Source organism: Lagopus muta, chromosome Z (genome assembly GCF_023343835.1).
Source record: "Lagopus muta isolate bLagMut1 chromosome Z, bLagMut1 primary, whole genome shotgun sequence".
In the NCBI taxonomy this organism is placed as follows: domain Eukaryota; kingdom Metazoa; phylum Chordata; class Aves; order Galliformes; family Phasianidae; genus Lagopus; species Lagopus muta.
In genome coordinates this window covers 31,943,799-31,971,482 of record NC_064472.1, presented here as the reverse complement: position 1 = coordinate 31,971,482, position 27,684 = coordinate 31,943,799, and the positions used below count along the sequence as shown (strand labels likewise).

At 40.2% G+C, this 27,684-nt stretch overlaps 1 protein-coding gene across 9 annotated transcripts in view; it reads left to right on the top strand.

Annotated features, from left to right (window-relative positions):
- Positions 1 to 1,241: 1,241 nt before the first annotated feature.
- The window catches only part of NFIB (nuclear factor I B), a 175,074-nt gene continuing 148,631 nt past the window's right edge, over positions 1,242 to 27,684 (top strand). For 8 of the 9 annotated variants that reach the window (XM_048931009.1, XM_048931003.1, XM_048931007.1 and 5 more), the window contains exons 1-2: positions 1,242 to 1,585; positions 7,611 to 8,142. In XM_048931009.1, the coding sequence (XP_048786966.1) occupies positions 1,556 to 1,585; positions 7,611 to 8,142 (562 nt within the window). In that variant the 5' untranslated portion in view covers positions 1,242 to 1,555. Of the gene's footprint in view, positions 1,586 to 7,610; positions 8,143 to 9,652; positions 11,754 to 27,684 lie in introns of those variants that run through there. The other variant, XM_048931011.1, reaches the window with a different exon arrangement.

Genomic DNA, 27,684 nt, shown 5'->3' with positions numbered 1-27,684 from the left:
TCCCTGCCCATCCCCCTTCTCCTTCTGATCTGTAAATTTATGGGGATTGCAGCTGGTGGACTTGGCAAGCTCCCCTCATTAAGAGCCCTCTTGGAAAATGGGCTGTGTTTGAGCATTTCCCTAATGAGGACAGGACGGGGTTAAAAAGTGACCATTTCATGGTTGACTTGAACCTGCCTCCTCTCCTTGATGTGTCGCCACGAAACGCCCTACGCGAACAAACTCGCACTTCGGGAGGGAGGGAGGCGGGCGGCGGTCTCTTCGGGGCCGGGGGCACCCCGGCCTCGCAGCGCACCGCGAGGGCAATTCTGCGTTCCCCCCGCGGCCCCTTTCCCTTCTCCCTCACCGGCGCGGAGCCGCAGCTCCTGCGCAGCGCTCCCCGCGCTGCCCCCGGCCCGTCCCCGCGCCCCCGCGCCCCGCCCGCCGCCGGATCGCGCCCGGCGGGAGGAGGAAGAGAAACCTCCTGCAGATGGCAGCCCGCCCCCGGCCCCCGCCCCCCGCCGCAACTTTCTCCCGGCAGAGGAGAGGGAAAATGAGGGATGTTTGCTAAGCGCGCCGGGTCCTTTTGCAGCGTTCGGCGGTGATTAATAGGGAGGGTCGGGGAGGGGGGGATCTGGCGGAGCTGGAATGTATGTGCAGCAGGAGGAGGAGGAGTGTAAGCGATGATTGTGTAATTAAATAATTAAAAAAGAAATACTTAAGTCTCATTTGGAAAGAGATCTGGAGCTGGGTCCGGAGGGTGTAACCGGCGAATTTTTCAACTTCCAAGTTCTGGGAGCCGAGAGAAAAGGGGAAAAGGGAGACGGCGCGAAGGCAAACGGGGCGGGAGGGAAAGCGCTGGAGGGGACCGATCGCCTGCATTTCAGCAGATCGTTTTCATTACAGCGGGGAGCGGCCCCTCGGCGCGGCGCTCGGAGCGGCGCGCAGCGCGCAGGCGGAGCCCCGAGCGGCACGGCCGTGCGAAGCCTCTCCGGACGCGGGGATCGCCCCGCACGCGCGGTCGCCGCCGCGCAAAGTTTCGCTGCCGTCACTCCGCCGTTTTCCTGCTCTGCTCCGCGCTGTAACCTTGAACTTTCGAGAGCGTGGTGTCAGTGCTGTAATAACCCGCCACCAAAACTTCTTAAAAAAAAAAAATAATAATTAAAAAAAAAGCCAAACAACAACAACAAAAAATCCTCCCGCCCACCTCCTCCCCCCTCTCCCGCCCCCCCGCCCGAGTCCTTCCCCCCTCATCTGCAAAACAACCGCCGGCAGCCGCCGCCGCAGCAGCAGCAGCAGCATAGCACGGCTCTGCGCGCCGACTACAAGAGGGTTAAAAGTGTAGATTGGATTTCACCCCGGGAAATCGAGCGCACGGAGTGAACTTGAATCTTTGGCTATTTAAGGAGGACTGGGGTTTGTTGTGGAGTTGTGGTGATTCAGGGCAGAGCCCCGTCCTGATTGATTTCATCTTCCTCGAGTCTCAGATGACTGTAAAATGAACAGATGAAATTATTCCTTTTTTGAGGCTTTTTCTTAGGGGCTCTCCGGGCAGCGCGTTTGCAAAAGCGAAGTCATGATGTATTCTCCAATCTGTCTCACTCAGGTATAGACGCATTTTGATTTATTTCATTTGTTTGCTCGTTTATTTATTTATTTTCACGCGTTTTCTGTGTTTATGTGTGAGTTGCTCATGAGTCAGTGTAGCACTTGTAATGAGTCAAGGCGCGGTTGTGCCGCTCCTCGGACCCAAACTCCGCTCGCAGGAGGGATTCGGGATATGCTCTGCACCAGGCCATTGTTTTGGGGGGATCCGTTCAAAGTGTCACTCGCAGACAAATACTGTTAATTGCTGGCGCACAGCGAGTCAAAGGTTAACGGAAGGGAAATGAGCGTAATTGCGCTAAAAAAGCGGGTTTGATAAGTATTGATTTGATTGGAATCAAGCTATCCGCGCTCTTTTCAGCTCTGCGGCGTGCATGGAGCCTAATTAAAGGGTTTAAAAAGGAAAAGTGCTGTCTTTGACCAAAGGGAAGAAAGCAATCTCAGCTCTCTGCTGTGCGAACTAACCCCGCCTGACGCTTCAGGAGCTCCGCTGCCTGCAGCGGCCGAGCTCGGAGCTCGGGGCCGAGCGCGTTCTGCTCGCAACGCACCGGGATCTCTGCCGCCCGGCGCCGCTCTCGGGACCGCTGCTCGGGCCGCGGCTGTCACCGGGAAAAGGGGGAGCTCCGAGAGCAGCTCCCAGCGCTGCCCGGTGCCGGCCCCGGGAGCTGAGCGGCCGCGGGAGCCGCCGGCGGAGGGTCCTCGCGAGGCCGCGGAGCGCGCTCGGCACCGGCGCTGCAGGGGAAGCGGCCGCGGCCCCGGAGCGTTTCGCGAAGGGAGAACCCTATGTGCAGAGCCAGGGGACAGTTTTCAGGAGCTTTTGTGAAAGTGTGTCTGAGGAGGATGTGATGTAAACTGATGAAGTGATAACTGCTTGCTTCCACATTGGCGCGACAAATAGCTCAAGAAGAAGAAAACGTGCGAAAGTAACGTCTCGTGTGCGCCGTAATTAAGCGGCCAATAACGCGCTTATAGCTGCACGGTGAATAAATAAATACGATTTAAGTTATTCGACAATTAGAAAGCATTGTAATTCAAAAGGACTGAAGTATTCACAAATTGTGAATGGAGATGGAAACAATGATAAGGCTTATTCAGTGATTGGATACAGTCCTGTAGCTTTTTGGCTGACACATTTTTTATTGTTTATATTTTGTTTGGCATCTGAGCGTGATTGACTTAGATATGGATATTTTCAGCAAGCAAACGTGAGCTTCAGTGGTGCAAAGCTGGAAAAGAGTACTGCAGGAGTATTTCTCCTTCTAAAGAAAAAGTGCTGCATGTAGGAAGCACGCTGTATAGCAGATACATGTACAGTTGTGGTACACATCAGTAAAAACTTACTTATGGTGGAATCTTCCATTAGTACAAAATAATGGGCTGTGTCCTGCAAAATCATTGTCAGGAAGCAAAATCTCTGCGCTGGAGCGTGTACCTCAGAGTACAACTTGAGGCAGCAGCTTTTGCACTGAGAGTGCACACGTTTCCACCAGCACCTCTCGCACAGCGCACAGCTCACGTTGCTCTTTTCTGCTCTCGTGACATTTTTTTCCCATATGCTCACTTACTGGGCTCCTAGGTGCAGTAGATTTCTTCCCTCTGCAGATCTCTATTAAAATGCCATGCTTTGGCAGGTACAGAAACACAGCATTGCACTCTGCAGCCATAGATATAAGGAAGCAGTTCTTGGCTCCTGCGTGTTAATAACTTCATGCTTTACATGTTACAGTCATGCTGCAGCGTCTGCCGTGCAGAAGCCGTTCACACGTAGAGGCACATGCATGCAGAAAAATCACAGCAGTTTGATTGTAGTTTGGATTTTTTATCTGTCTGTTTGGAGCCAGGAGAGCATTTTTGAAACTGTCGTTCCCTAAATTAAAAAAAAAAAAAAAAAAAAAAAAAAAAAAAAGAGGTTACAATGGAAAAGAGAACGCACGCTTTCCATAATTTTGAGTTGCAGCTGAGTTAAAAGAACACTGCTGGAATTGCTCTCTCTATTGTGTTCTCGATCTTGAAGGCTCTGCATAGATGCATGTTGACTGTGGCAGTGCGTGCTCAGAAGAAAATATTTTGGTAGAAGTTCTAAACACAGAGCACCTGTTTGAAGCAGGCTGCCTGCACGAGGAGCACAACTCAATTTGTGCCAGTGCAGCACCGGAGCATCTTGTAAGCACAACTCTAAAAGCCAGAAGTGCAGTGTTAAGACAGACATTGGCAAATCAGATGTTGCCCACCGGTGTTTCAGTATAAGTTTGGTAGCTGTAAAGTAACTTGAAGGAAGAAGGAAGGCTTAGCAAAAGCAGTGTAATTTTAGGGGGAAGGGTAAGGGGTGTCCTTTTTCCTGTCCTCCTGTATGTGCCTTTCTCCCTGTTTTGGAATGAGTGTAAACTACATTCATCCCTCTTGCTGAGGCACGATAGGATGCAGTTACCGCATGCCTTCAAGTGCTTGGGCTCTTGTGATATTTTTACCACAGTTTATTTTTATGTTATGGTGGTCCAGGAAACTCTGAATATGTTGTCTTTCTCTCTTCCCCTCAGAATACGCTCTTTCATTATGCACAAAGAAAATCCATGTGGGGAAATGGAGCGACTGAAGTTTTTGGTGTAAAATTTCTGGACTTCTGCCTTGCATACTTATTGCATGGTCTTCAGTCCAAACTCAGATGAACTGATATGAAGTTTGTCAGAGTGGAAAATGTGAGAATAGCACTCCACTTCCCCTTTACCTTTTCCAGACAGAAAACCTGGCCTATCTATCATCATTACGCTACAATTAGACAACGAGCATTTTCCCTTTATTTACAAACTACATAGTTATTCTATAATAACTTCCATGTTAATTTAAGTGGTCAGTGCGGAATGGTTCACCTGAGCCATTGGATATGACATCTTACTTCCATAAATCACTTTATTGGAAGAGCAGCTATGGCACATGGGTAAGTGCCACATAAAAATCTTTCTTTTTTTTTTTTTCCTTCTTTTTTTTTTTTCTCCCCCAATATTGCCTGTACTAATATTAAGGTGAAAAAAAAATATAAAAAAATCTGTAGATGGCTTTATAGGAGGTTTAGTGGAGAAAGCGTGTGATTAATTGGAAATCTCCACTTAGGATCATTTTTATGGGCACTTCTTCTTGTCAAGTAATGTTTCATTTGGAAGGACTCCGGATGCACAATGAATCTCTCAAAGATATCCGATAATATTGCTTTAGAATGGGATCTTCGTTGCTGTTTCTCCTTCACAATCCTTTGCATGTATCTATAGACTTAGGACTCTGTGATATTGTAAAAGAGAAGCATCCATTTGGTTTTAAAAAGGTGTTTCTTTTTCTTACTTTTTTTTTTTTTTTAATTTTTCAGTCTTTGTAAAGGAAAGCATTCAATCACCAGAAAGTGGAATTTAAAGTCAAGAATTCTGTGTAATTATCATAGATGTAAAATGCTACTGGCTATTACTGGTAATAGTATGTGAAGTACCTGAAAATGAAGCCATTCTGGAAGAGTTTGCCATGTTCCCCATAAAAATGAAAACTGGGTCTGCAGTATTCTAATAGCGCAGAACTTGCACATTAATTTAATTCCCATTTTAAGCTACAGTGCTGAAGTCTGTTTCAGACATAATTACTGTATTGCGGGAAAAAAATAATTTCTCCCACAGCTCCTCAGCCCCCTGCCTTTCTCCTTGCCCCACCTTTAACCCCAGATGTCACCATTTTCAAGATCTGTAGGAAATCTGCTTTATTTAGTCTAAAACGAATTGCAAAGATTTAATACCACACAGCCTTCCTGCTTATGCTAAGTTAGAATTTTAATAGCGTTTTGTTTAAATGTTTTAAGATGGCTTTTGTAGATGAAAAAATAAACTTTCTCTGGTAGTTAGAAGAGAGGAGAAAAAAGCATGGCACTGGAAAACGCATGAAGCCTTATCATGGGCTGTGGTTACTCAGAGCAGTATTGCCTTCCCACACAAAGAACAGATTGTGGTTTAACTCTTTCCACGGCCTAGTTTTTTGTGCCAGCATAGTATCAGAATTGTTCAGATCTCCGCTGGAAACTGCTAGCCAGTTTAATTATTGCCTTTGTGGCTCTTTGTCAAGCACGGTACTGTAGTGCAGTCATTTATGCCTTGAACTATCTCCTGATATTGCATCTCTGCTTTTTTTTTTTTCTTTTTTTCTTTTTTTTTTTCCTTTCTCTGTTAAGGTAATGTGAGCATAGGTAAACTACTCACAACTTTTATGCTGTTTTCAGTTTGCTTTGGAGGTGGTGAGGGGAGAGAGGTAAGCAGCTCTGGTAGGTTTTTATACCATTCAGGAAATTCTGAACTTTGAAATTTGAAGATTTAAATGCTGAATTCTTGGCCCGGAGCTCCCACAATGGCAGTCTGAACTCTGTATAATTGAGACCATTAGTTATACTTTCATCATTTTTACCTAATGGAGTTAATCAGCCTTCTGATTAAGCATAATTCATTCCCCGTCTAGCAGTGTAGCTAAAATATTAGTTAGTTAATTGTATTCTTGAATATAATTGTATAAGAAAAGATTTGGGTTTAGTTTGATTGCACCGTGCAGCTCAGTGTGATGAACGATCTGCTTGGTATTTAAAACTAAATATGCCTGCGCACAGAAAGGGAGATATCTCCCCTAAGATCTCACTTGCAAACAAAAATGCAGCAGCGTATGATAAGCAGATTGCGCTGTTCTGAACATTGGATTTGTTCACAGAAGGGCCATTCGTTTTTGGAAAAAGCCTATTTAGATACGAACATGGATGTGTAGGACGGTTCTTCAAGCAGACAAGATGAATTAACTTAATTGCTATAGGATGTGCTTGTAGATGACAACCAAGCATTACCTCCTTAATGCAATACATATTGCTGTCAGGCAGAAGATAAGAACTTCAGGTGAAGCCAGATGACAGGAAGGGATATTTCGGAACTGTAAATAAATGGCACGGATTTCACAAAAGCAGCATTTGACCAGCGGTGCACTCGTAATGTCACTCTGCCACAGCATGCAGAAACACAAAGAATGCAAAGTTTGTGCCAAGTTGCCATTTTTCATTGTACACCTCAGATTGATTTTTAAGGGGTTTAGAATAATTGCCACACTCATGTGATCGGTTAACAAATTAACTGACTCTGTGGGGCTTCAAAACCTGTAGTGAAGCTGCCAGGAGAAAATTAATGTAATTTTTGTTCTCGACTTCATAAACTTTTATTTTACAGAGTTTGGGGGTGGTGGGAGGGAAGCCCGAAGAGTTGAAAGTACAGAAGCTTCTTTGCAGGGTTTGTGTACAACATGCTGTGCCTTTTCCCCACTTTCCCTTACTGTATACTGGTTTCTCTAGTTACCACCACTGGAATGGTGCCGTTTCAGTGCTGGAATGTTGGACGTTTGATAAGAAAATGGATCAAGTTTAATGGCGCATGCTCTTTGTGCCACCAGCAGGCTCTTGCTGAGAGCATGCTCCAAAAGCGGGAACTGTGTGGCATTACACTGAGCATGTATATGCTTTGTGTTTCTGTGCCACAGAGAAGAGAAATGAACTGTGGCATTCACTTCAGCGTTCTGAACATTTCTGCTCAGATTTTTTAGAACTGTATAGTGTCCTCTTTGTGCAATGGTACTTTTCTTGATGCTAGTCATTCACTCAGATATTTAAATGTTCGGAACAAAACATTTTGATAGCATCTCTTTTCAGTGATGTAGTCTCTACAGCGATGTAGGATGAAGTGGGGGGAGGCATACAGAATAAAACCTTCAGATGCTATTCTCAAAGAGTGAAATATGGGAAAATGTGATTTTCCGTGTAATTTTGTCTGTTGTCTGACAGCAATGGTAATCACATCAAGGGTGTTATGCAGAAATTTGTGTAAATATTAAGTAAATATTGAATGTTTATTCTCTTTGTCTTGGATTTCGCTTTAAGATTTTCAGAAATCTTTATTGATGCTGCTTTGATTATGACAGTTTACTGACTTTTCTTCTTCTCTCCTTTCTTACCCCTCCACTTCCCTCCGCAGGATGAATTTCACCCGTTCATTGAGGCACTTCTTCCGCATGTCCGTGCAATTGCCTATACTTGGTTCAACCTCCAGGCTCGAAAGCGCAAGTACTTCAAAAAACACGAGAAACGAATGTCAAAGGACGAGGAAAGAGCAGTTAAGGATGAGCTACTAAGCGAAAAGCCCGAAATTAAACAGAAGTGGGCATCCAGGCTCCTCGCCAAGCTGCGCAAAGATATTCGCCAAGAGTTCCGGGAGGATTTTGTGCTCACAGTGACTGGGAAGAAGCACCCGTGCTGTGTATTGTCCAATCCTGACCAGAAGGGTAAGATTAGGAGGATCGACTGCCTGAGACAGGCTGACAAAGTCTGGCGTCTGGATCTAGTCATGGTGATCCTGTTCAAAGGCATCCCCTTGGAAAGTACGGATGGAGAGCGGCTCATGAAATCCCCACATTGCACAAATCCAGCACTTTGCGTCCAGCCACACCACATAACAGTATCAGTCAAGGAGCTTGATTTGTTTTTGGCATACTACGTGCAGGAGCAAGGTAGGAAGCAGATTGTCATGTTTCTATGTTAGTATGTCAAACTCGAATTCCAAGCAGCCCTGTTTCCCCCATGGGCTGTCTTCCAGTGAAACATTATTCTGTGGTCTCTATACATAACATGGGTACATATCCATATATAAATTGGCATGTATACGTATATACACACAGACACACTCACTCCTACAGACCTGCACAGATTATGTGTACGTTTAGCATATGTTTCTTGCTCTCTTTCAAGAGAGAGCAGAATGTCTCAAGGTAGTTCTTCAGTTCCTTTCTTTTTTTTTTTTTTTTTCCTCATCACAATTTGACTCTCTCTTTGTATATAAATATATATATATTTTCCCAGTTATGACTTCAGGAAATGCTATTCTTATTTTTAAAGTCTTTTTTTTTTCTTCCCTGTAGTACTGTCAGTACAGATGCAGGCATGTGCAGTAGCACAGTCATGATAAACAGTACAAATACTTTTGTTTTTTCAGTTTCAAATAACCAAGAATTCATCCTTAAATTGATAAAGCTATTGAAACTTTGAGAGCAATTGTAAATGTTCTCAAAATAAAACATGATAAAAATTTAGCCCAGAAATGCTGGTTAACAAATACTAAATAGGCAAAATTGCAGCATACATATTTAACGTTTTATTCATATTTGACATTGCTAGATCATGTTTCCTATCAGAGTTTTGAAACAAAGATTCAGGTTGTAATATTAACAGAGAAATTTCCTCTAAAATTTTGTTTTCGTAATTACAGTAGTATACTTAATTTTATATGGAAGATTGCAGAAAAGCTTATTTACATGTTATTTATTTATTTATGAAATTAAGGTAAAGTCTATTATTCTGTTAATCGTATATAAGGGAGAAACTTGCTAGTCACATCACTTATTTAGATAAAAAATATTTGTGAGCAGGTCCCCTAGAATTGACAATGGCTGCAAGTCGATAAAGGATTTTCTCTGATACTAAGCCTTCTGAGAAGCACTTTCTCTTTGTGAGATAATTTTGTTTCTTTTCGGTGATCGTGTCATCCTCTAGCCATCACTGTATTGCTGAGTGATAAGTAGCAATAATGCATTTGTTTCTTAGCTGCAGATCTAAACCAGGGTAAGTTTGACCAGCTGCGGATGGCGGGCCATTTCATGGTTTGGCCTGGTAGTAGGCAGAAATGGCTTGCAGAAGGGCAGATGGCAGTCTGTTATCTGATGCCCCATACGTAACTACGGATCTAACTGGAAAGGAAACTGAATAGATTTTATTAGGAACAAAGGAGTAGGGTTGCGTGTCTTCATTGAGCAGGTACCTGTGGTTTAAAAGACTCGATACACAACAACCTTTTTACTTGCAACGAATTGTTCTCTTAAAAGTTTAGCCACCCAAGTATTGCATTGTGTTTACATGAATGTATGAATAGGATTCAATTTTTTTTTTTTAAATTATTCGTCGTGGAAATCTGTGTTTCTTTTTTTCTCTTGCCGTTTGTATTTTATATATTTTTTTTCTTCACAGCAGTCGACAATTTACTCAAATATTTTGCAGTGACTTTAAGCAGCAGAACAGTCGGGTAAACGTGAACCTTTTCTACGAAAGCACTGAACTTAACAGTTTAATTACAAACACTTTTTATCTTCAAATCTTTTTTTGTGAAGAAAAGTTTGAATGATAGATTGAATGCATGTATATTGCAGGACCTAACTTACTGATTAATTCTAATGGATTTACCTGCCTGTAAAAGTCAAAAGTACAAAGGCAGGCAAAATAGCTTAAGTAGCTCTTGAACCAAAGAGGCTGGGGTCATGGTACTCCTACACTCTTGATTTTAAGTTGTTGGATAGCTTGAAATTGGAGAAGGAATTGCAGAACATATCTGATTTCATTGATTTAAACAAATAGAGAATATTAGTTTATTCAAAATATTTGCCTAAACAGAAATGAGAAAGATAAGCGTGCTGTAATATTATGACTTCAAAGGTTACAAGAAGCCACTCTGCGAATATACTGGAAGATGAAACTGGCAAATTTTTTTGTATCAAGCTACCCTTAGCAGAAGCCATTGTTTATTGCAAACTGTATGTATTTTGTATCTCTCGTGCTGCTTCACAGTTAAACTTTTGCTAACATCTGTTTGCTCTCTTGAAGAAGTCATATTCAGTTATCTTTGTGTATTTTTCCCCATTTTGCCACTTTGATTCTCTGCCCTCAGTGAATGCAAGTTAATTGGACTTCGCAGTGTACTTGATTGAGAGCATCAGACTTGAAAAAGATATGCATGAAGTAAACCAAAATGCTGCATTTTACGCATGCTGTTTTGCTCTATATTTCTCTTTTACAATACTAAAATCCGCCTAATAGTATCATATGAAAAACTAAGCAGAGAAATCGAAACAAATGACTGAACGAAATACGAAGAAGGAATTAATGCACAAAATGAAGAAAGGGGCCAAATAGTTTGTTTTTTTGTTGCTTTATAAAAGAAGATTAGAGGAAAAAGGAGGAGGAAGGATAGTTCGAGTGCCAGTGATGGTTGCCAGTGGCACCAGGATTGGCATCAGACCTTCTTTGTTTAGCCTAGGATGCCTGTGATTTGTTGGTTGGCATCCGCATTGCAGTGCAGAGTAATGTTACAATATATTGACAATTTCCAGATCTAGAAGTGTCAGTAATTCTTTCAGTTCTTAATGACTACTTCCATGTCTGCCTTGAAGTAAGAAATAAGGACTTAAGTATTAACCTATCAAGTTTTGTGGTTGACCAACTTTATCTGGTTCTCCTTTTTGCCCACCTCTGTCAGAATTCAGCATCTTTTTCCCCCTATTCTGTTTCTACAACCCTCTTGTGCTTTAGAATCTTAAAAAAAAAAAAAAAAAAAAAAAAAAAAAAAAAAAGAGGCTTAACTTAGAATTACAAAGCTGCTCCTTTGACTGAAATGGAGGAAGAAAATTGGATGGACACAGTAATCAATGTTTAGTGTCAAAATCATTTTTGTTCATAATACACTTCTACAGGGCTCTGCTTCTGCATCAGTGCCCTGTTTACTCTGCCTGAGTTTTTAAAAACCCTAAACCTTGAAAATGTCAAGGGTATTGTTTCTAATGATAAAAATGATTTTTTTTGTTACTTTCTCTTTTCTTTCACGCTTTCATTCTTTCTCTTTTTATCTGGCATCACAGAGTATCTGTCGTTTGCTATGAAATGCGTCTGAGTCCAAAAAATCATTTGATGATATTTGACTCAATCAGTGCAGCGCTTATGCTGCGTTCCCGTTGCTACAAGAACCGCCATTTTGTTTGTCAAGTGCCAGGAGAGGAGGAAAAAAAAAAAAAAAAAGGCAGACAATGTGCTTGATGCCAATAATGGTTGCCAGTGGCACCGAGGTTGGCATCAGACCCTCTTTGTCTAGTTGCTGAATGCCTTTGATTCGTTGGTTGGCATCCGCATTGCAGTGGGCACATTGGAAAGTTTTTGACAATCAGTGAATGAAAGCTGCAGTACTTGTTTGCTGCAACAGAACCCAGATAATATAAATCCCTTCTTCTGAGAGATGTTTTGCTTAAACTTACAATGGCTGATAAAAAAAAAAAAATAAAATCGCACCGCTCTTTTTAAAAAATATAAAATATCTACAGCAATGGATCTCATCTGCAGAATTCCTGATCCTCATGTTGTCTCTGCTGTTTTTCTTCCTGGCAGCATAAATAAAATGCAAAGCATTTTAGCAGATAGTGAATGAAGCATAATAGGCATAAGAAATACTTTGGGAGTATAAAGGACTCAAGCAATGGTAAATGTAAATGGTAAGCATTTTAAAGTGTGTAACGCGTGTGCCTCTCGGAGTATATCTCTCAGATCAGTCATGTTGATGTTTACACTCTCCTTTGTCCTTGTGCAAGACTGATATAACTGGGGGAGCCTGCATCCCCAGCTGTTAATAAAATGTGAAGTTGAGGGGAGGATCTTTTAAACTATCCAAGAATGAGAGCAGAAAATAGATGCAGATGTCCTACGTCTGGTACTGCTCAGGCACTCCTGATTTAAGTTCTTTACACATCAAGATGTTGCTGTTCCAGCTGCGGGATTTCTGCTACCAGCAATTTGGTGAAAAGACTAAATCATTTGTGCTGGAAGTTTCCTAGATAGCATTAATATTGCTTTCCGGTTAACTGCTATTATCTTATTAATTAATAAGGAGGATTAGCAAGCCCTTCCCAAAGGTCCGCGCAGAAGGAAGCCTGGCCTATGCGAGCCCCGGGATCACCAGGCTGTGTCCTGCATCTCCGGAGGTCGTGGGAGAAAGGAAGGGGAGAGAAAAACGTCAAGAGGGGGAGAGGGCGGGAGAGGCCAGCTCCCTGCAGGTCGTCAGGGGAGAGCTTTGCCTTGCGGACTCATCTGCCCAGCACCTGGGGAGACCCAAGGAGCAGGTTGGCAGGCTGCACACCAGACGGCTGCCGCAGGCTGCCTGGGGCCCATCCGGAGTGTGGGCGTTCCTTTGCTGCACCTGTGTGCATCCGGAGCTGTTTCCAGCCCAGCCAAGCGCTGAGGGGTCAGTGATCACTTGCTGAGCTGGGATGCTGACTTTTCTCTTTGGCAGAGCCGGTAGCAGGGATGCGCTGTCTCACTTTGGACAGCGTGTTCTACTTTCAGAAGGGACTCTGCGTAGCTCAGAGGCGATGCCTCTGAACTGCAAGAATGGGCCAGTGGCCTCTCAGCAGGTCAGTGGCGCAGTCCCCTTATCAGGCTTCTTGCATTTTGTGACTTCCTTGTCATGGGAAGCTCGTTTTTTTTCGAATAAGTCTGTGCAGTCATTCTTACACTGTGCATCCAGTTTAGCTTTAGTAAACACATGAAATTGAGAATGTAGCGGTATAATAAAAATATTTTTTTCTATTTTAAAATGGCATTTTTTGTTGTTGTCTGTTTGCCTTGAGCACAAGAAATTCCACTTGAAATCACACCCTGAACTTTCTTTAAGCGATATCCTCTTTGTGTAATGTGTGTAACGTTCATGTGCCCAAATGCTGCAACACCCTGAAAGAATTTGGATGTGGGTTTGTGTTTCTTGAGTGCACTGATGCTTCCACACACAATTAATAAAACGGAAAAATAGGCCTAGAATAATCAATCAATCTGCTGAATTGCTAATTGTTCCTACACCCTTTAACTTATTTGCCTCCTCCTTAGTGCCTTATGATTATATGGGAAGAAACAGTTGAACATTTTACCTGTTTTCCAGAAGGATATGTCAAAGCACAGGGCGATTTGTTGGAGTTTACACAGCAAATTGTTAATTCCACTGAGAACAACAGGAAATATAGATTATTACTGGCTTTACCCTGTGGGTGTCTGTATGTTCTTGCAGCCTATTTCTTGGACACTGAAATGGCATGCTTATCCCCTGCATTAAGTATCAATTTTTAATCAATGCAGAAGTAGAGGTAGGAGTTTGTATTTTATTTGTTCTCATGTAAGGGGAGCTTGTTGTGGTTTGAGAACTAATAGGAAATAATAAACATTTTAAAAACATTGGATTATTTTGAGCAATTAGAGTCTATTCAGGCATGCAAAAAATGTAATTTTAAAACACTCCTTGTGTCAACTGAAAAGGAAGCCTCATTGATTTATTTTCTAGTTTTCTGATGTGAAACGTGGGATGATCACTTTGTTGACTATCTCAAATGTGCTGAAAACTGCAGACAGAGAAGACATTTGTCATTAAAAATGGAAGTTAATTTATTGTATATATGAGCATAATAATGTTTTTCAGTTGATGATTATTGTTATTTTTTGCATGAAGTCATGGGAAATTTAAACACTTGAAAAACTCACCTACCATTCACACAGTAAAACTGAAAAATCCCAAATGTCTATTTTTCTCTTTTCAAATTCAAGTTTTATAAGTAATACCACAGATTCATAAGAAAGAAAAGGGAATTTTTAATACTGAAATAAAAAATGAAATATATATATATCTGTATGTTTTAGGAAGGAGTCATTTTTTTTTTGCTTGTTCAGTTTTTTTTCCTGCTTGATACACGAGGGAGGTAATTTTCACAGGGTTAAATGATGTAATTGTGTTGAAGACAAAGGAAGCTTACGGTTAAATAAATTTTGTGCAACTAGTTGAAAATTTAGAAGTCAGCATTAATTTTTGAATCACATTTAGATCAACAGCAAGAAGCTATAAAGTGAAGAAAAGAATAGAAATGAAAACAGAAAATTCTTGCTTCATGATAGTTTCAGACAGAAGAACAATGCTGGGAACAAACAAAATGCTTCAAAACTATAAATAAGGCCACTAATTTGTGAAGGAAATACTTCACTTAACAGCAGAGGTCTATGTTTTAAATTTCTTAATTTTTATGCATATTGAATTCATTGTAGCTGTGAAAACGTTATAATTAAACAGTAATTCCTCTGCATGTTGGATTCTGAAGTTTATTGCACCAGTCTGCTGTCAAGCCAACATCTTTTTCCAGCTTTCCTTTCTCCCTGGGTTTTCCTTCTCCCCCTTTTTCCTGCTTTTAGTGAAGGAGCAGAATAGAAAGCTGGAGGAATGGTGGCTGGCTGGAGCTTTGGTCTTTGGAACTGCGCACTTCAATGCCAAGCAGAATAATCCAGCGACTTTCCTAAGGAGTTATGATCCAGTCCCAGCAGGATGGTGGATGCTGCTTTGCTGCAATCGAATGGGATTATCTCAGGATCAAGTTAAAGGGCTAACTTAACTAAACAGAGTCATTACTTCCATTTTGGGTTGGAGAAGAAACCCCTTGTCTGGAAACACATTTCAGATGCTTAGTGAATGTGAAAAGGAAGACCCCATTCTTTTTGGAGAGGCTACATGATTTTCCTCTGTTATTTGTTTATTTATATATTTTTCTATCACTAGAAATTTCAAGAAGCACCTGCTAAAAACTTAGCTCTGGGCAATGAGGGGTTGGATTAAAAGTGGCGTGAAAGTCTCAGAAGCTAGTAATGAGAAAGTAAATCACGGATTATTAACTTTGTCCAAGAGAAGAGCGAGTTGATTTGGGTGTGTATATTGTAGTGTCTGAGAGCAGTGAGTTGCGTGTGACGTTGGGAACATTCCTCTTGCGCAGCTGTTATCTTTTTTTTTTCTTTTTTTTTTTTCCCCACCACATTTTAATTTATAGAAAGATTACTTTCCTTCTCTCTTCTCCACCCTTCTTTCCTTTTTTTATTTTTTATTTTTTATTTTATTTTATTTTTTTTTCCCCCACCCAAATATGTTTCTTTAGCCATTTCTTCGGTGCTTCATTATTGGCGTGTGACTTTTGTTCTAGCTTTTTTCACAGTCAGTGGGAGATAGGTACTTCAGACATGGCTTTTGTGGGGGATCCTGTCTATGAAAGAAGTAGAAATCTAGAGTATGTTTAGCAAAAATAACATTTTGACCATTTTAGCCAGCCTGATTGTTGCAGGTTTTTCCTGCATGCCCCAAGACTCTTTTGTCACATCCTTCTTTTACCTTGTAACCCATCTCATATAAAAAAAAAGTTACTTGAAGTTGTCCAGACATTGGGATCTTTTTAATTTTGTGTCCCTCCTAACTACTTCTGGTATTTGGGATCTTTAAAAATATTCATTTTTTAAACCTGAAGAAATAGAATTGAAATTAGGAGAAATTACTATGATAACTTTGGGCAAAGAATAGCACAAAACCGACCATCAAGCTCTTCCCTCAGAGAAACCTTGGGTGTTCTAACAGTAACTATATATCCAGAGAAAGGGGAATTTTATATTTTCCAGTGCCCTTCAGTGTTACAAAAGTGTCTTCACTAAAGGCATCGCCCTGACTTGGAGAGGACTTCTAATTGTTTAGTCCCTGAAAAATATGTGCTGAAACAAAACAAAGCGGTTCACCTTCTCTTCTTTGGAGACAGAACAGCAAAGTCAGCTAGTGGACAGCTAGTAAACACTGTTTGAGAAACAGTGTGTTTGTTGAGCAATTAAAAAATAAAAATAAAAAGGATAGTTTTTCTTATATCAGGCAACAGAAATTATGTGTACAAGTAAATATATTCCATATTATTTGAAGATATTAGACAATTGAGAATTTTATATATTTAGTTATTGAAAATACTGCTTAAATATTTGCCTTCTCAATCTTCAAGATGCATTAAACTGAAATGCTATACAGATTTTCATAAAGGATAAATTAAAAAAAAGAGAAAGATTATCATGAAAGATATATGTTAGATCTAGCATTGCAATTTACTTTTTAGTCAGTCATACTGCCATATTTAGAAAACATTTCCCAATAAAATGACACAGAATCCTATACTTTTTTTTTTTTTAAATGAAAACAAAGGCTGTATAGATATTAGAATTCAGTAATTACAGACTCAACATCTTTAGAAATTAAAAATAATTTAAAAAGTCATACTTACTGTATTTTGTTTATGAATACATTGGCCTTAGATGACTTTTTATTATTATATTTTCAGCCTTTTTAGTGAAATTTTCAGCCTTTTTAATGAAATGAGTATTAATGGAATGCTGGATTTCCTCAGACATTTTTTTTTGGAGGGCCTTGTATGTTATGGTTAACAAGACTATTTACCACAGCATCAGTTTTCCACTGTGTGACTAACGCTATGGAAAATGATGCCAGATATATTGAAAGGATGTCTATAATCCATTGTTTCTGATTTAAAAGTGTGAGAACACCTCCTAGTCAAGACAACTTTTGTTTTCTTTTTTCTGACATGTGCAGTTTCTGGATGGATTACCTTAAATTTGTTATGCTATGTTAAAAGATGTGTTTTATGAGGCCAGCCTCAGCTCCTGGCCTAGTGTCAGGGACCCTGCTATGTTATGTAACACGTCTTGTTAGGTTTAATTGACCAAAGCTGATTTGTTAAAACAATTCATTTGTGCTGTAACTCATGCCCAGGCCAAGTTGCTACCTGAATCTCTTGACCTTGACTTGTCTGGGTCATGAAATGGCTGTGAACTGCTTGACCTCTCCATTGTTCGGCAGCGTCACTGCTTCCTCTGATCCTCTGTGATAATCGTTGACAAGAAGGCCTCAGCCCCCACTTTCCACCCCAGTGGGTTTCACGGCATCCCTCTGGAGCTGCTGTGTCCTCTATTGGAGGTGGTCAGGCTCTCAGCATCACTGTCTCTTGTCTGTTGACAGTGGTGGGGACAAAGTGGCTGCCCTTCTCTGTGGAAGAGGTGGAGGAAGGATTTCTGCCGGCTGGCGGGAAACCTCTTCCTCCTTGATGCTGTGGTGTCCTTCTTTTCTTTGAGGGCACCCAGGTTTTCTGCATTTCTCAAGGGAAAACACCCATAATTCTTTGTCGGCTTTGTTTCACTTTGGGCATCATTATGTGAGTTATATGGGAAAGAAGGCTTCATTTGGAAAGTATTTTGCAACCAAAATATAATGCGTATGCACACTACTTCAGTTTTTACAAAATAAAGAAGGAGATTTAAATTCTTTCTTGAAGTGGAGGTACACTACCTAAATGGCTATATTATTTATTTGGTACCAGAACCTTCTCTTCTTAAAGGCTAGTATTGAATAAAATCAATATTTTACTCAGTAGTGACCATGGTCTCTGAAGAAAAGCACTTCATACAAGATGTTTGATGTAGTGTCTAAACTTGTTAAAATGAAATATTTGTATTCTCTCTCTCTCTCTCTCTCTCTTTTTTTTTTTTTTTTTTTTTTTTTTTTTTGTGAAATTCTTTGTTTCCGGGGAAAACTGTTTCTACTTAAACTTGACTCTTGGTGAAAGGCGAATTCATTTGCCCTGCATCCTGACAGGCTGCCTACAGTGAATGTCCCAGATTCTCTTGCCAGCTCCTTGATTTGGGCTTTCTGCTCTCTGTAATTACCTACAATTTGACTGTTAGGACAGTTTAGTTTTTTGAGATGAATATTACATCTAATCATCTTCTGCGTGCATTGTGCTGCAGTTTTAGGAAGCAGTGCCTTTTGAAATCAGTGACAGGATCTGTTTGAAAAACTGATGGCATGATACAGACTTGCTGATACAGGAAAGCTTATACACCAGTATGGTACCAGTGGTAAATCTGTAAGAAATGATCAGATAATTGGTATGTTCTTAATTTAAGGCCTTAGCCTGAAAACTTTTCTCATGTGAATAGACTTAGTAGATAAATTTTTTTTTGTTTAAAACGTACTTTATTCTCTGCACTATGCCCTGAATTGGCAGCATGATTGGGTGAATTTCTGCAGTCTTTTTTTTTTGGAGGTGAGAAGAACAACAAAACCCACCAGATAACATCTGTGCAGATGGTGTTCCTATACAGTTCTAAATGATCAAACTTTTTCTTTCAGTATGAAACTCTTCAGCTGTGGTCTGTTTTTTGACTGCTGTTACACAGCTCCTCTGAAGGACGAGGAGGGGACTGCTGATGTAGGGAATCTAAATAGCATCCCTGTGATGGCATTGTGAAGATCTTGCTGAGATGTAAAGACATCGAGATCCATACCTTAGTTTCCAGCCCTGTGTGACTGCAGGCAGATTTCCTTGAGTCATAACAGACAGCATCACTTGCTGTAGTGCTGCCTCAGTAGCTGGATATTGCAAAACACCTAGATGTGTACTGGCTGAAAAGGTATAACTCTCCCTACACTTTAATGCAATCAAAATCTGCCTGCTGATGCCCAGCCCCCAAGTGGGCTCTGAATGGTAAAGAAACATCTTACCCTGTTTTCTCATGCCCGGACAGAAGAAACTTGCCCAAGCAGGGAGGGCCAGCACAAAGCATTCCTCCACTGAAAGCCCTGCGGTGGTTCTGCACCATGGGAGAGGGTGGCAGAGGAAAACCACCCAGCAGGATCATTTGCTGCAGAAACCAGGTCTGTGCTGAGAGCATCCCTTGGAATCAGTGATGTTTCAGTCACCAGGAGCCTTGGGCAGGACTGGCCCCTTTGGCCAGGGGGCCACAGTTTTGGTGCTGTCCGAGGTTTGGTGCCCTGTGACAGTAGAAAGAAAAAATGCTTTATATTGAAAGGAGAAAGAAACAGTCATTGTGGGCAGTTAGATATATGTTAATCTAGCTGGCCAAGGAAACAGGATGAATTTGCAGTGTTTATAGGGGTTGCCTTTGAGTTCAGTCTTGTTCCTCACCCCTCTCACCTCTCCAGTTCTAAGGTTTTCAGCCTCATGGGTGAGTAACTCAGACCAGAGCACAGTGACATGGGAGAAGGATGAATGGTGAAGAGTTTGGTCTGAGGTGCGGGATGAAAGTCAAGCTAGTGTAACAGACTGCTTGTGTCTGGAATATGCTGATAATTCTATCTCAATTTACTAGTGCTGTGGCCAAGTCTGGTTTGAAAGGCAACTGAGAGAGAACCCGTTGCTCAGATTTATTTAACGGCGTGATATTGCTTTGTGTTTATTCCAGAGTCTTGTCTTGAAAGGCCAACTCGTGCCTGATGTCCCTATTGGTTGTACAAGAACTTTCTAATAATGCTCGATTGGTAGTTTGTCCTTTTTGGACTCAGCATGCCTTCTACTTTTCCTTTTGAAGTCACTGTTTTCCTCATTCCTGGCCTTTTGGCTGGTAATGAGCTAGTTGTAAAATCAATGCCTACAAAGCTATGAAGCTACTGTTCTCTACTTCTAAGAGTGGGAAGTGACATTAATTCATAAAAGTGAAAAGTAGTCCATCCATAAATTTTTTCCAGGTGATTGACTCAGTCAGTGTGTTTCAGAGTTTAGAGAGGGTTAACATCAAAAGTTATTCTAGTGTTTATCTTTCAGTTAAAGAATAACTAGCCTGTACAGAAAAAAAGAATTGGAAAATTGATAGGGCTGTCTAGATTCAGACACATAATTTAAAGTAAATGATATCAACTTTTAGTTTTACCATATGTGCATTCATAGTTGCCAGTTCAGTCATCTATAAAGACTTGTATTGCAGGAGTCATGGACTTCTTTGATTTTATTAAACTCAAGGGTTGTTCTTTTTTTTTTTTTTTTTTTTTTTTTTAAGCTATGTGTAATTACTGTAACTGTGTAATTATTGCTGGATTTTTTTCCTTGTTAAGGAAACACATCATACTGCTACACAGAGCATAAGAATTGCTTGTGCAGTTTGACTATAGCAAGAAGTACTGGTTAATTTTAAAACACATGCCTAATCTTGCATTGTCATACTCAGATACAGTGTGTGTACATAGCCTTCCCTGGCCTCTTGCAGATTCTTTTCACTATACTGTTGAATATAACTTAAATATTCTGGGACAAGAATTACAGTTGTCATGTAATCATTTCTGTTCTATTTTGAGCTTCCAAATAAAGGAAAAGCTGCTTATAATAAAATGAGGATCACTGGTCTTTCAGTAATTAAATAGACTTGTTATACTGCATTAATCCTTTTTGGAACATTTGGAATGACTTCTTAGCACTCACAAACACAGCATTAGGGCCAGCAATTAATCTGTTGTTTGTCTTCCAACATTTGTATGATGTAGAGCACATGTGTTGAAAGCCATATTTTAAATTTAGGACCAGGGTCATTATAGTCAAATAATGATATTGATCATTCAGAACTGTGGACCAAGACATAAATCTGAATTGCAATAATTGTTTCAAGGACTTACACACCACTATCTGCATCCTACCATGGCATAATCATCTTCAGTGATGTCCAGATTTGGGTGGTGCATTTCAGAAGTAAAGTGAGAAGTAGAGGCTTTTTAGATTTTAGATTTGCCTTCGTAGGTAGGTGAAGAAGTAAAGGCTTAACATTTCATCAGGAAAGACTATGTTTGGGAAAAAAAGGAGAGTGAGACTCTCCTGTGTTATTCTTACCCAGACCTAGTTTAGGAAGCACCTGCCAAAATGATACACTTAAATGTGATCAAGTTGTCCAGCAGAGAGGTTGTTCAGCTGCCCTCTTAATGTCCTCAGAGTCCTGTTATTTTAATGTAGTATTCAAATTTGCTCTTTTCTAATCTTCATAAATAACGAACAAATAAAATCATCCAAACTTTCTCTCAGGATTTCACAGTTTGGTAGTTGATTTCCTGGACACAGCCTGCTTAGTTTCCTTTGATCAAAGGAGCATATGAATTCTCTTGGTGCTATGCTTGAGTCCTGCACTGTTCTCCTGCATGTTCAGCAGTAATTGACTTGAAGCACAGTGCACAGTGTTAGCTTCTGAGCCTACGTTACATGATCAGAAGAGCTTTATGTTTCTGTAGTATATAGTCTTGAAACACACCATTCTATTGCAGTAAGGTAAAAGTGTTTTTAAATATAGTCCAACTAGTTTGACCTTGTCAGAATTCAAGCCACATTACTGGTAACTTGGTCTTGCTGAAGTATTTCACTGTAGGGCAAGCATTAACACAAAAATTGCTATTCTATCTAGTGAGAAATGTACAGAGTGAGTTATACATAGACTTTTTGTTAAATTCCATATGAAGGTACAAGTCATTATTATGTCTTCCGAATGCTCATGACATTCCTCTTGACTTTGATAGGCACTGAGTTGCTGAAGCCAACAGACATAGTTAGGAAGAAACATTCTAGTCACCCAGCTGGAAAGAAAACTGACAGAAAAGCCCCTGGGGATATTGTGTCTTATTTGGGGGCCCCAGTACAAGAGAGATATGGACATAATGGAGAGAGTCCAACAAAGGGCCATGGGGATGATTAAGGGGCTGAAACATCTCTCCTTAAGAGGAAAGATTGAGAGAGCTGGGACTGCAGCCTGGAGAAGAGATGGCTCAAGGGCATATTACCAATATACAAATACCTGAAGGGATGTTGCAAAGAGGATGGAGACAGGATTTTTCAGAACAAGAGGCAATGGGCATATGTCAAGGCACGGGAGTTTCCTCCTGAACATCAGGAAATGCTTTTTTGCTATTAGAATTACTGGGCAGAGGCTCAGAGGCTTGTGGAGTGTCCTTCTTGGAGATAGGTAAAAGTCATTTGGATACGGCTCTGTGCAGCCAGCCCTAGGTGGTCCTAGTGACCTCCAGTGATCCCTTCCAGCCTCATTCCATCTGTGTTTCTGTGAATTCTTTTGTTTCTTTTTACTGAAGTTCACCTTCATGCATAATGATACATAAAGACATTACGGCAAAGTTTCAGCAGGCCTACATGGCTCCTGAAAGCAGCATAAATGTGCTTTTATGTACTGCAGATTCCTCAAAGGGTGACATAGACCTCTGCAGGAAAAACATACCACAGCAGGTTCATTTAAAATTCTCTCATCTGTTTTATTTTCTAATTATAATAGCATAGCCATATGAGCCTGACTATGTTTGTTGACTTAGCATTTCGTAAGTAGTTTCAAGTTTGAGTGAAAGGTGTGTGGCAACCTTCCTAGTTGCTATGTATATTATTGACAAGGATGCCTTAGCTGAGTTCTCAAGGTTGGTGCTGGTTTCTGTACCACTGGTATGACACATAAGTGCCAGCATATCTTTTGCAGTCTGTATGGCACTCACCTGAGCTGCAGAGTAGCTGTGGACATCACAGAAAAGGAGTAGAAGTGCCAGGTATTTCCCAGGCAGCTACCCCTGTTCAGGTTTTTTGGGGATCTATCACTGTGTTGTTGCTTGGTGGCCAGGTTACCATGTAGGTGCATCCTTGCTGGTAAAAATTAGAGCAGTTAATGAGTTACTGCCAGAAACTTGGGGGGGATGCAAGGCCTGGACAAGGTGAGAGAAGACACCACTGTGGGATTAGAGAATAGAAGTAGACAGGAAGTGCAGCAAAGGCTGCCCAAGTGTGGGTGTTAGGAAGTGTGAAGGAGAATGAGCACCCTGTTCTGGGGATGTGATGAGCAGGCAGACAGCCCTGCTTTGGGGCATTTGTGCAGTGAGAAACAAAAGCAGGCCTACTCCTGTGCACATATACAACTTAGCAGTGGTATGCTGCTACTGCCTTGTTTTGGGGAAGTCTGTGGTTGGTATGTGTGGCTACTGGTGCTTGCTGTAGCTGTGTCTGCCATCTCAATTGTCAGTGACACTGAAGGAAACCAATTTTGAAATCCCTGTGCTATATAATTCTGCTGACTTCTGGGCAACAGCTTTTTTTTCCAGTCTCTGTGGCAACCCGAACTTACTGTATACTAAATGTTTACTGCTCCAGGTTTTGATGTTGGGAAATGAAAATATGCATATTCAACTTTGTGTTCTGTTGAAAGGGAGGGAAATGTTGTTTTTTTTTTCCTTTTCTTTTTTCTCTCTCCAGTTTTCTAAATTAAATAGACATTCCTCTTGTATTTTGTACATTCACATGGATCAGATCTGTTCCTTTTGAACCTCACTTGATGCAGGAGTGCTTATTTTACTGCAGTATAGGGAACTAATGTGGAATTTGTGCTGCAAAGAACGTGTTCAGTTTCATATTACTTCTGTAAAAAGATGTTTGGCCTGTTTGGGAGCTACCCTGGTGTACTGGGTTCCCAGGCAACAAAACTAGAACATGTATGAGTGAAGTACTGCAGACTCTCTAGACTGTAGACCTAATCCTGCAAATCCCTATTTACATAAATCCCACTGATTTCAAAGGGTCTGCACATGAGAAAGCAGGTTTTACAGGATCAGGCCATTCTTTCTAGAGACCAACATCTGTTGCACCAATTGTGATAATCTCAGGTCTGTTAAAGAAAACTCTGAGGAAATATTTTATGTGGACTAGAAGAAAACAGAAAGGTAACACTGTTTTCTGTTGCTATAAATTGTATTATTAGCAGAAGCAACTCCCTGCATATTCTCTGTCTTTCCTCTGCTTTCCTCCTGCATACTTTGATTTACGTGAGAGAAAGATGCTTTATGCAGCTGTGTGCTGTTATTGCTGCTCTTCACCTGTCTTGTATAGTGAGAAATATCTAGAAGCTGAAAAAGGTCTCTGGCTTACAGGTTAGTGACTGACAATGTCTTGTTTTTGGAGCTGTGGGAAACTGAGAAAGCAATATGTTTTTGAATTTTGAGATATTTTAGATCTTGCACTTTTAAGTCTAAGGTTCAGCTCTATCTGAATTAAGTAATGCAAAGTGTTTGCTCAGTTTTCACTTCAGAATTGTGAGTGGTCTACCAGTAAAACTTAAAGCATAAGCCCAAAACAAGCAGTTGATGGTCATGTTGGGGTGAGTAGAGAGGCCACTTTCGCTTTCCTCTTGGAAGAGAACATCTGCACAGTTTTGGTAGCATTTGCTGGAGGTGGAGTTGAATATCTTTTGTGACTTCTTGGAGATCTGGTGTGGAAAGGGCATTAGGCTACTAGCTTATCTGGATTAATTCTGGTTCCTGTGGGCCTTGTTCTATTACACATAAGAGTAGGTAGAAGCACAGTGCTGGGCTCATTTGACATGAAGTCTGGAGATTTCACATGTACGCTTGCTACCTGCTTTGGGCCATACAGCTAAAGGCAGAAAGGAGATACTATTCACTATGCCTTTTAACACAGATGTTACAAAAAAAAGACCTGTAGAAAATCTAAGACAAGGAGTTGGCAGATGAATTGAACCAAATTTGTGGGGAAGAGAACCCCTCTGAAGTCCAAAAGCAGTTTGAGTCTATGTCAGTGAAGGAGCACATACACAACAGGTCTATAATATCCCCCATGTTTTTGGATTTACTACATTTAAAATTTACAGTCAGTCTATACACGGCAAGGACAGTGGTCTAAGAATTCTATGGCCAGTGAGATATTGCTACTCATGTCAATAGACCAGCAAGAGAAAGGGGCAACATGTCCAACACTAGAAAGTCCTAGCTCACTGTCAGAATCTGCAGAGTTGGTGGACAGAGGTATGCTACCCCCTAAACCATAATATGTTCTTGAAACTTCTTGTGATAGTTTCAAATATTTCAGACGATTACATTTTCACCTCTCTGAAATCAGTCAAATAATGTTCGAAGCCAAATCGTTAAGGCTTCGTGGGTCTGCATGTTGACTGAGATGCAAGAGTTAGAATATAAATGGAGCCTTTGTGCAGCTCACTATTCAAGGATGGTGCTTTTATTCACAAGCAGTGACTTTACAGTACCTTTTCTTCTCAGTGTTTTCTCTGGTTATTATGAGCCAAGTTTCCTTAAATGCACAGGATTCATAATTAAGCAGATTTCTCCTTAGGGGGACAAAAGATTTTCAATAGATTTCTGCTCTAAGCCACTTTTATATTCACATTATATTTATTCCAATTCCTCTTTCTCCATTAGATGTCCACATTTTGCCGGATGTTTTAAGGTGTGAAGTCATTTTCTATTGTATCCTTAATGATTTTTAATATGGTCTCAACTGTTCCACTTTGCTCAGAACTAATTGCTTTTCTGAAGAGGAAAATCCTTTTTAGTGTTAGAGATTTAATATTGAGATTTACGGAAATTGGGACCAATGCTATATGTGTAACTTAAGTAAACTGAACAAAATTAGCTTAACAATCAAAGCAAAACTGAGAAGATTAAGGCAAATAGAATTGACAGATATAAAGATCCAGAGAACAGGTCCCTGAGCTGAAAGGAAAAAAAAGCCCCCAGAACCACACATTAATTTTTATAGGTATTAATACCAAATTCTATTTTTTTTATTTATTTATTTGCTGTCAGAACACAAATATCCGGTTCTGCAAAACTTTTGACGTGTCATCTTCCAGTTAAGAATGAGTTCCAGGTATGCAACTTTCTGTGTTTCTCAATTTCTTAATTAAAGAAATAGTTTAAAGAATTGCAATATGTTTCTAATCAACTCATCAGAAATCGCTGTACTGATTTTGTGACAACTATGGCTTCTTTGGAAGAAGATAGGGAGTACAGTGGAACACCACTTGGAAGTGAATTGAGTTCTGTTCAGAGAAATCCTGAATGTAGAGAAATTCTGGAAAAATATTTTTTTTCTTTATCTCTGTTGTGGTAGAAATATGTGGTAGAAATATGAGATATAATTGTGGTTGAAGACCTCATGACCTCAGATTTTGTGCCTAGGATAGGAAGCATGTGATCTAAAATTGACAAAAGGAACAAAAAGTAGTGACACTAATTTTCTTTGTGGTGATACTATCATCTTCACTTAACATAATTTTTAAATTTTCTTATCTTTTATTTTTTAGAACTACACACAGAGCAAGTGTTTTTAAAATAGCAAGTGTACAAGGTCAGTCTATTCTAACATAATTGCACACACTATTTCACTCCTTTTCTACTCCCTGGCTCTTTAGGAATACTGTCAGTGCTCTAGGAACTGAATTTATCTTTTGTTTATGTTAGGCTAAATCTAAATATTGTGACAAATGTTTATATTACTTCTGCATTTTATTCGATGTTTTTTGTTTTGATACCTTAGAGCAACCCTTCCAGAATCTGGAAATAAAGTATTACATCAGACTGCAACAGTTTAGAAAGAAGGCAAAATGATTCTAAATAAGAGGAAAACTAGATAGTTCTGAAGAACAGTGATTTTTCTGATGTTGTTTAAATCATTCATAGCAAGTGATTCCATGTGATATCCTTCATGTCTGTCTCATATCACAGAACACGTATCGTTATTTTCCATCAGAACCGGTGCACCTCGTTATGTCATTAAGATAACAGGATGTCCTGTCATCCTGCTGTGTTGAGGCATTCTTACTGAACATGAAGACCTTTGGAATGCAAAAATTGCTGCGTTCCCTCTTGAACTGTTGAATTCCCTTTTGGAATAATGTGCTGTCTCCTGGATAAGTCAGTGAAACAACAGATATTTGTATGACCATGATGCTTTATCTTGCTGTTTCTAGAAGTGCTTTTACACAGATTTGAAACTCAATGTCATGAGGATAAGGATAGTAGGTGTTCAAGATCAGTGTTCTCCTGTGCCTCAGTTCAGCAGCAAGCACTCTGAGATATTCATCCCAGTTGTGATCATGGTGCATAGTGGTGTTTTAAACACTTTCTGTGGAGTCTGTATTCCAGCCTGGATTCTGTACTTCTTGGCACTCTATTGTTGTAACAATGATTAAAATGATTGTGTCCATTTGTTTGTGATTGTTTATTCTGGACATACAGCAGACATGAATAAGAAAATACTTGTTTTCACAGGAATGAAAAGACAGATATCTTCAGTTTCACATATTTTATAACAACTGCTGGTTTTTTTTGTTTTTTTTCTGTCTTACAGTTGGGACTAAAATCTGAATTTGGTGGAGAGAAACCATTCTGACTCTTGGCCTTTTAAAACTTACTTGTCTAAATACCTATCAGAGTACAGAAGCTAAGGCTTTGTTTTGAAGAACAGATCTGCGTGAATCATAGTGAACACTTAGGCTTCTTAATCTGGATAGTTGGTTCCCAAAGCTTATTACTTCATCCTAAATGGCAGGAGACCTTGTAAATAAGACAGTCATGATTTCAACTCTATTAAGGGAGGAAATGAAATAATTTTGATTACATTTTACTTTAGGTGAAAAAAAAAAAAAAGAACATACGTACAAACCTAAAGGACAATTTTATGGATTGTGCTGGAATGCCTGGTACTCTTGAGAGGTCAGCAGATAGTGCTTTTTCTCATAACGCTGTCATTGTTATTGATGCAAATAGGATAATT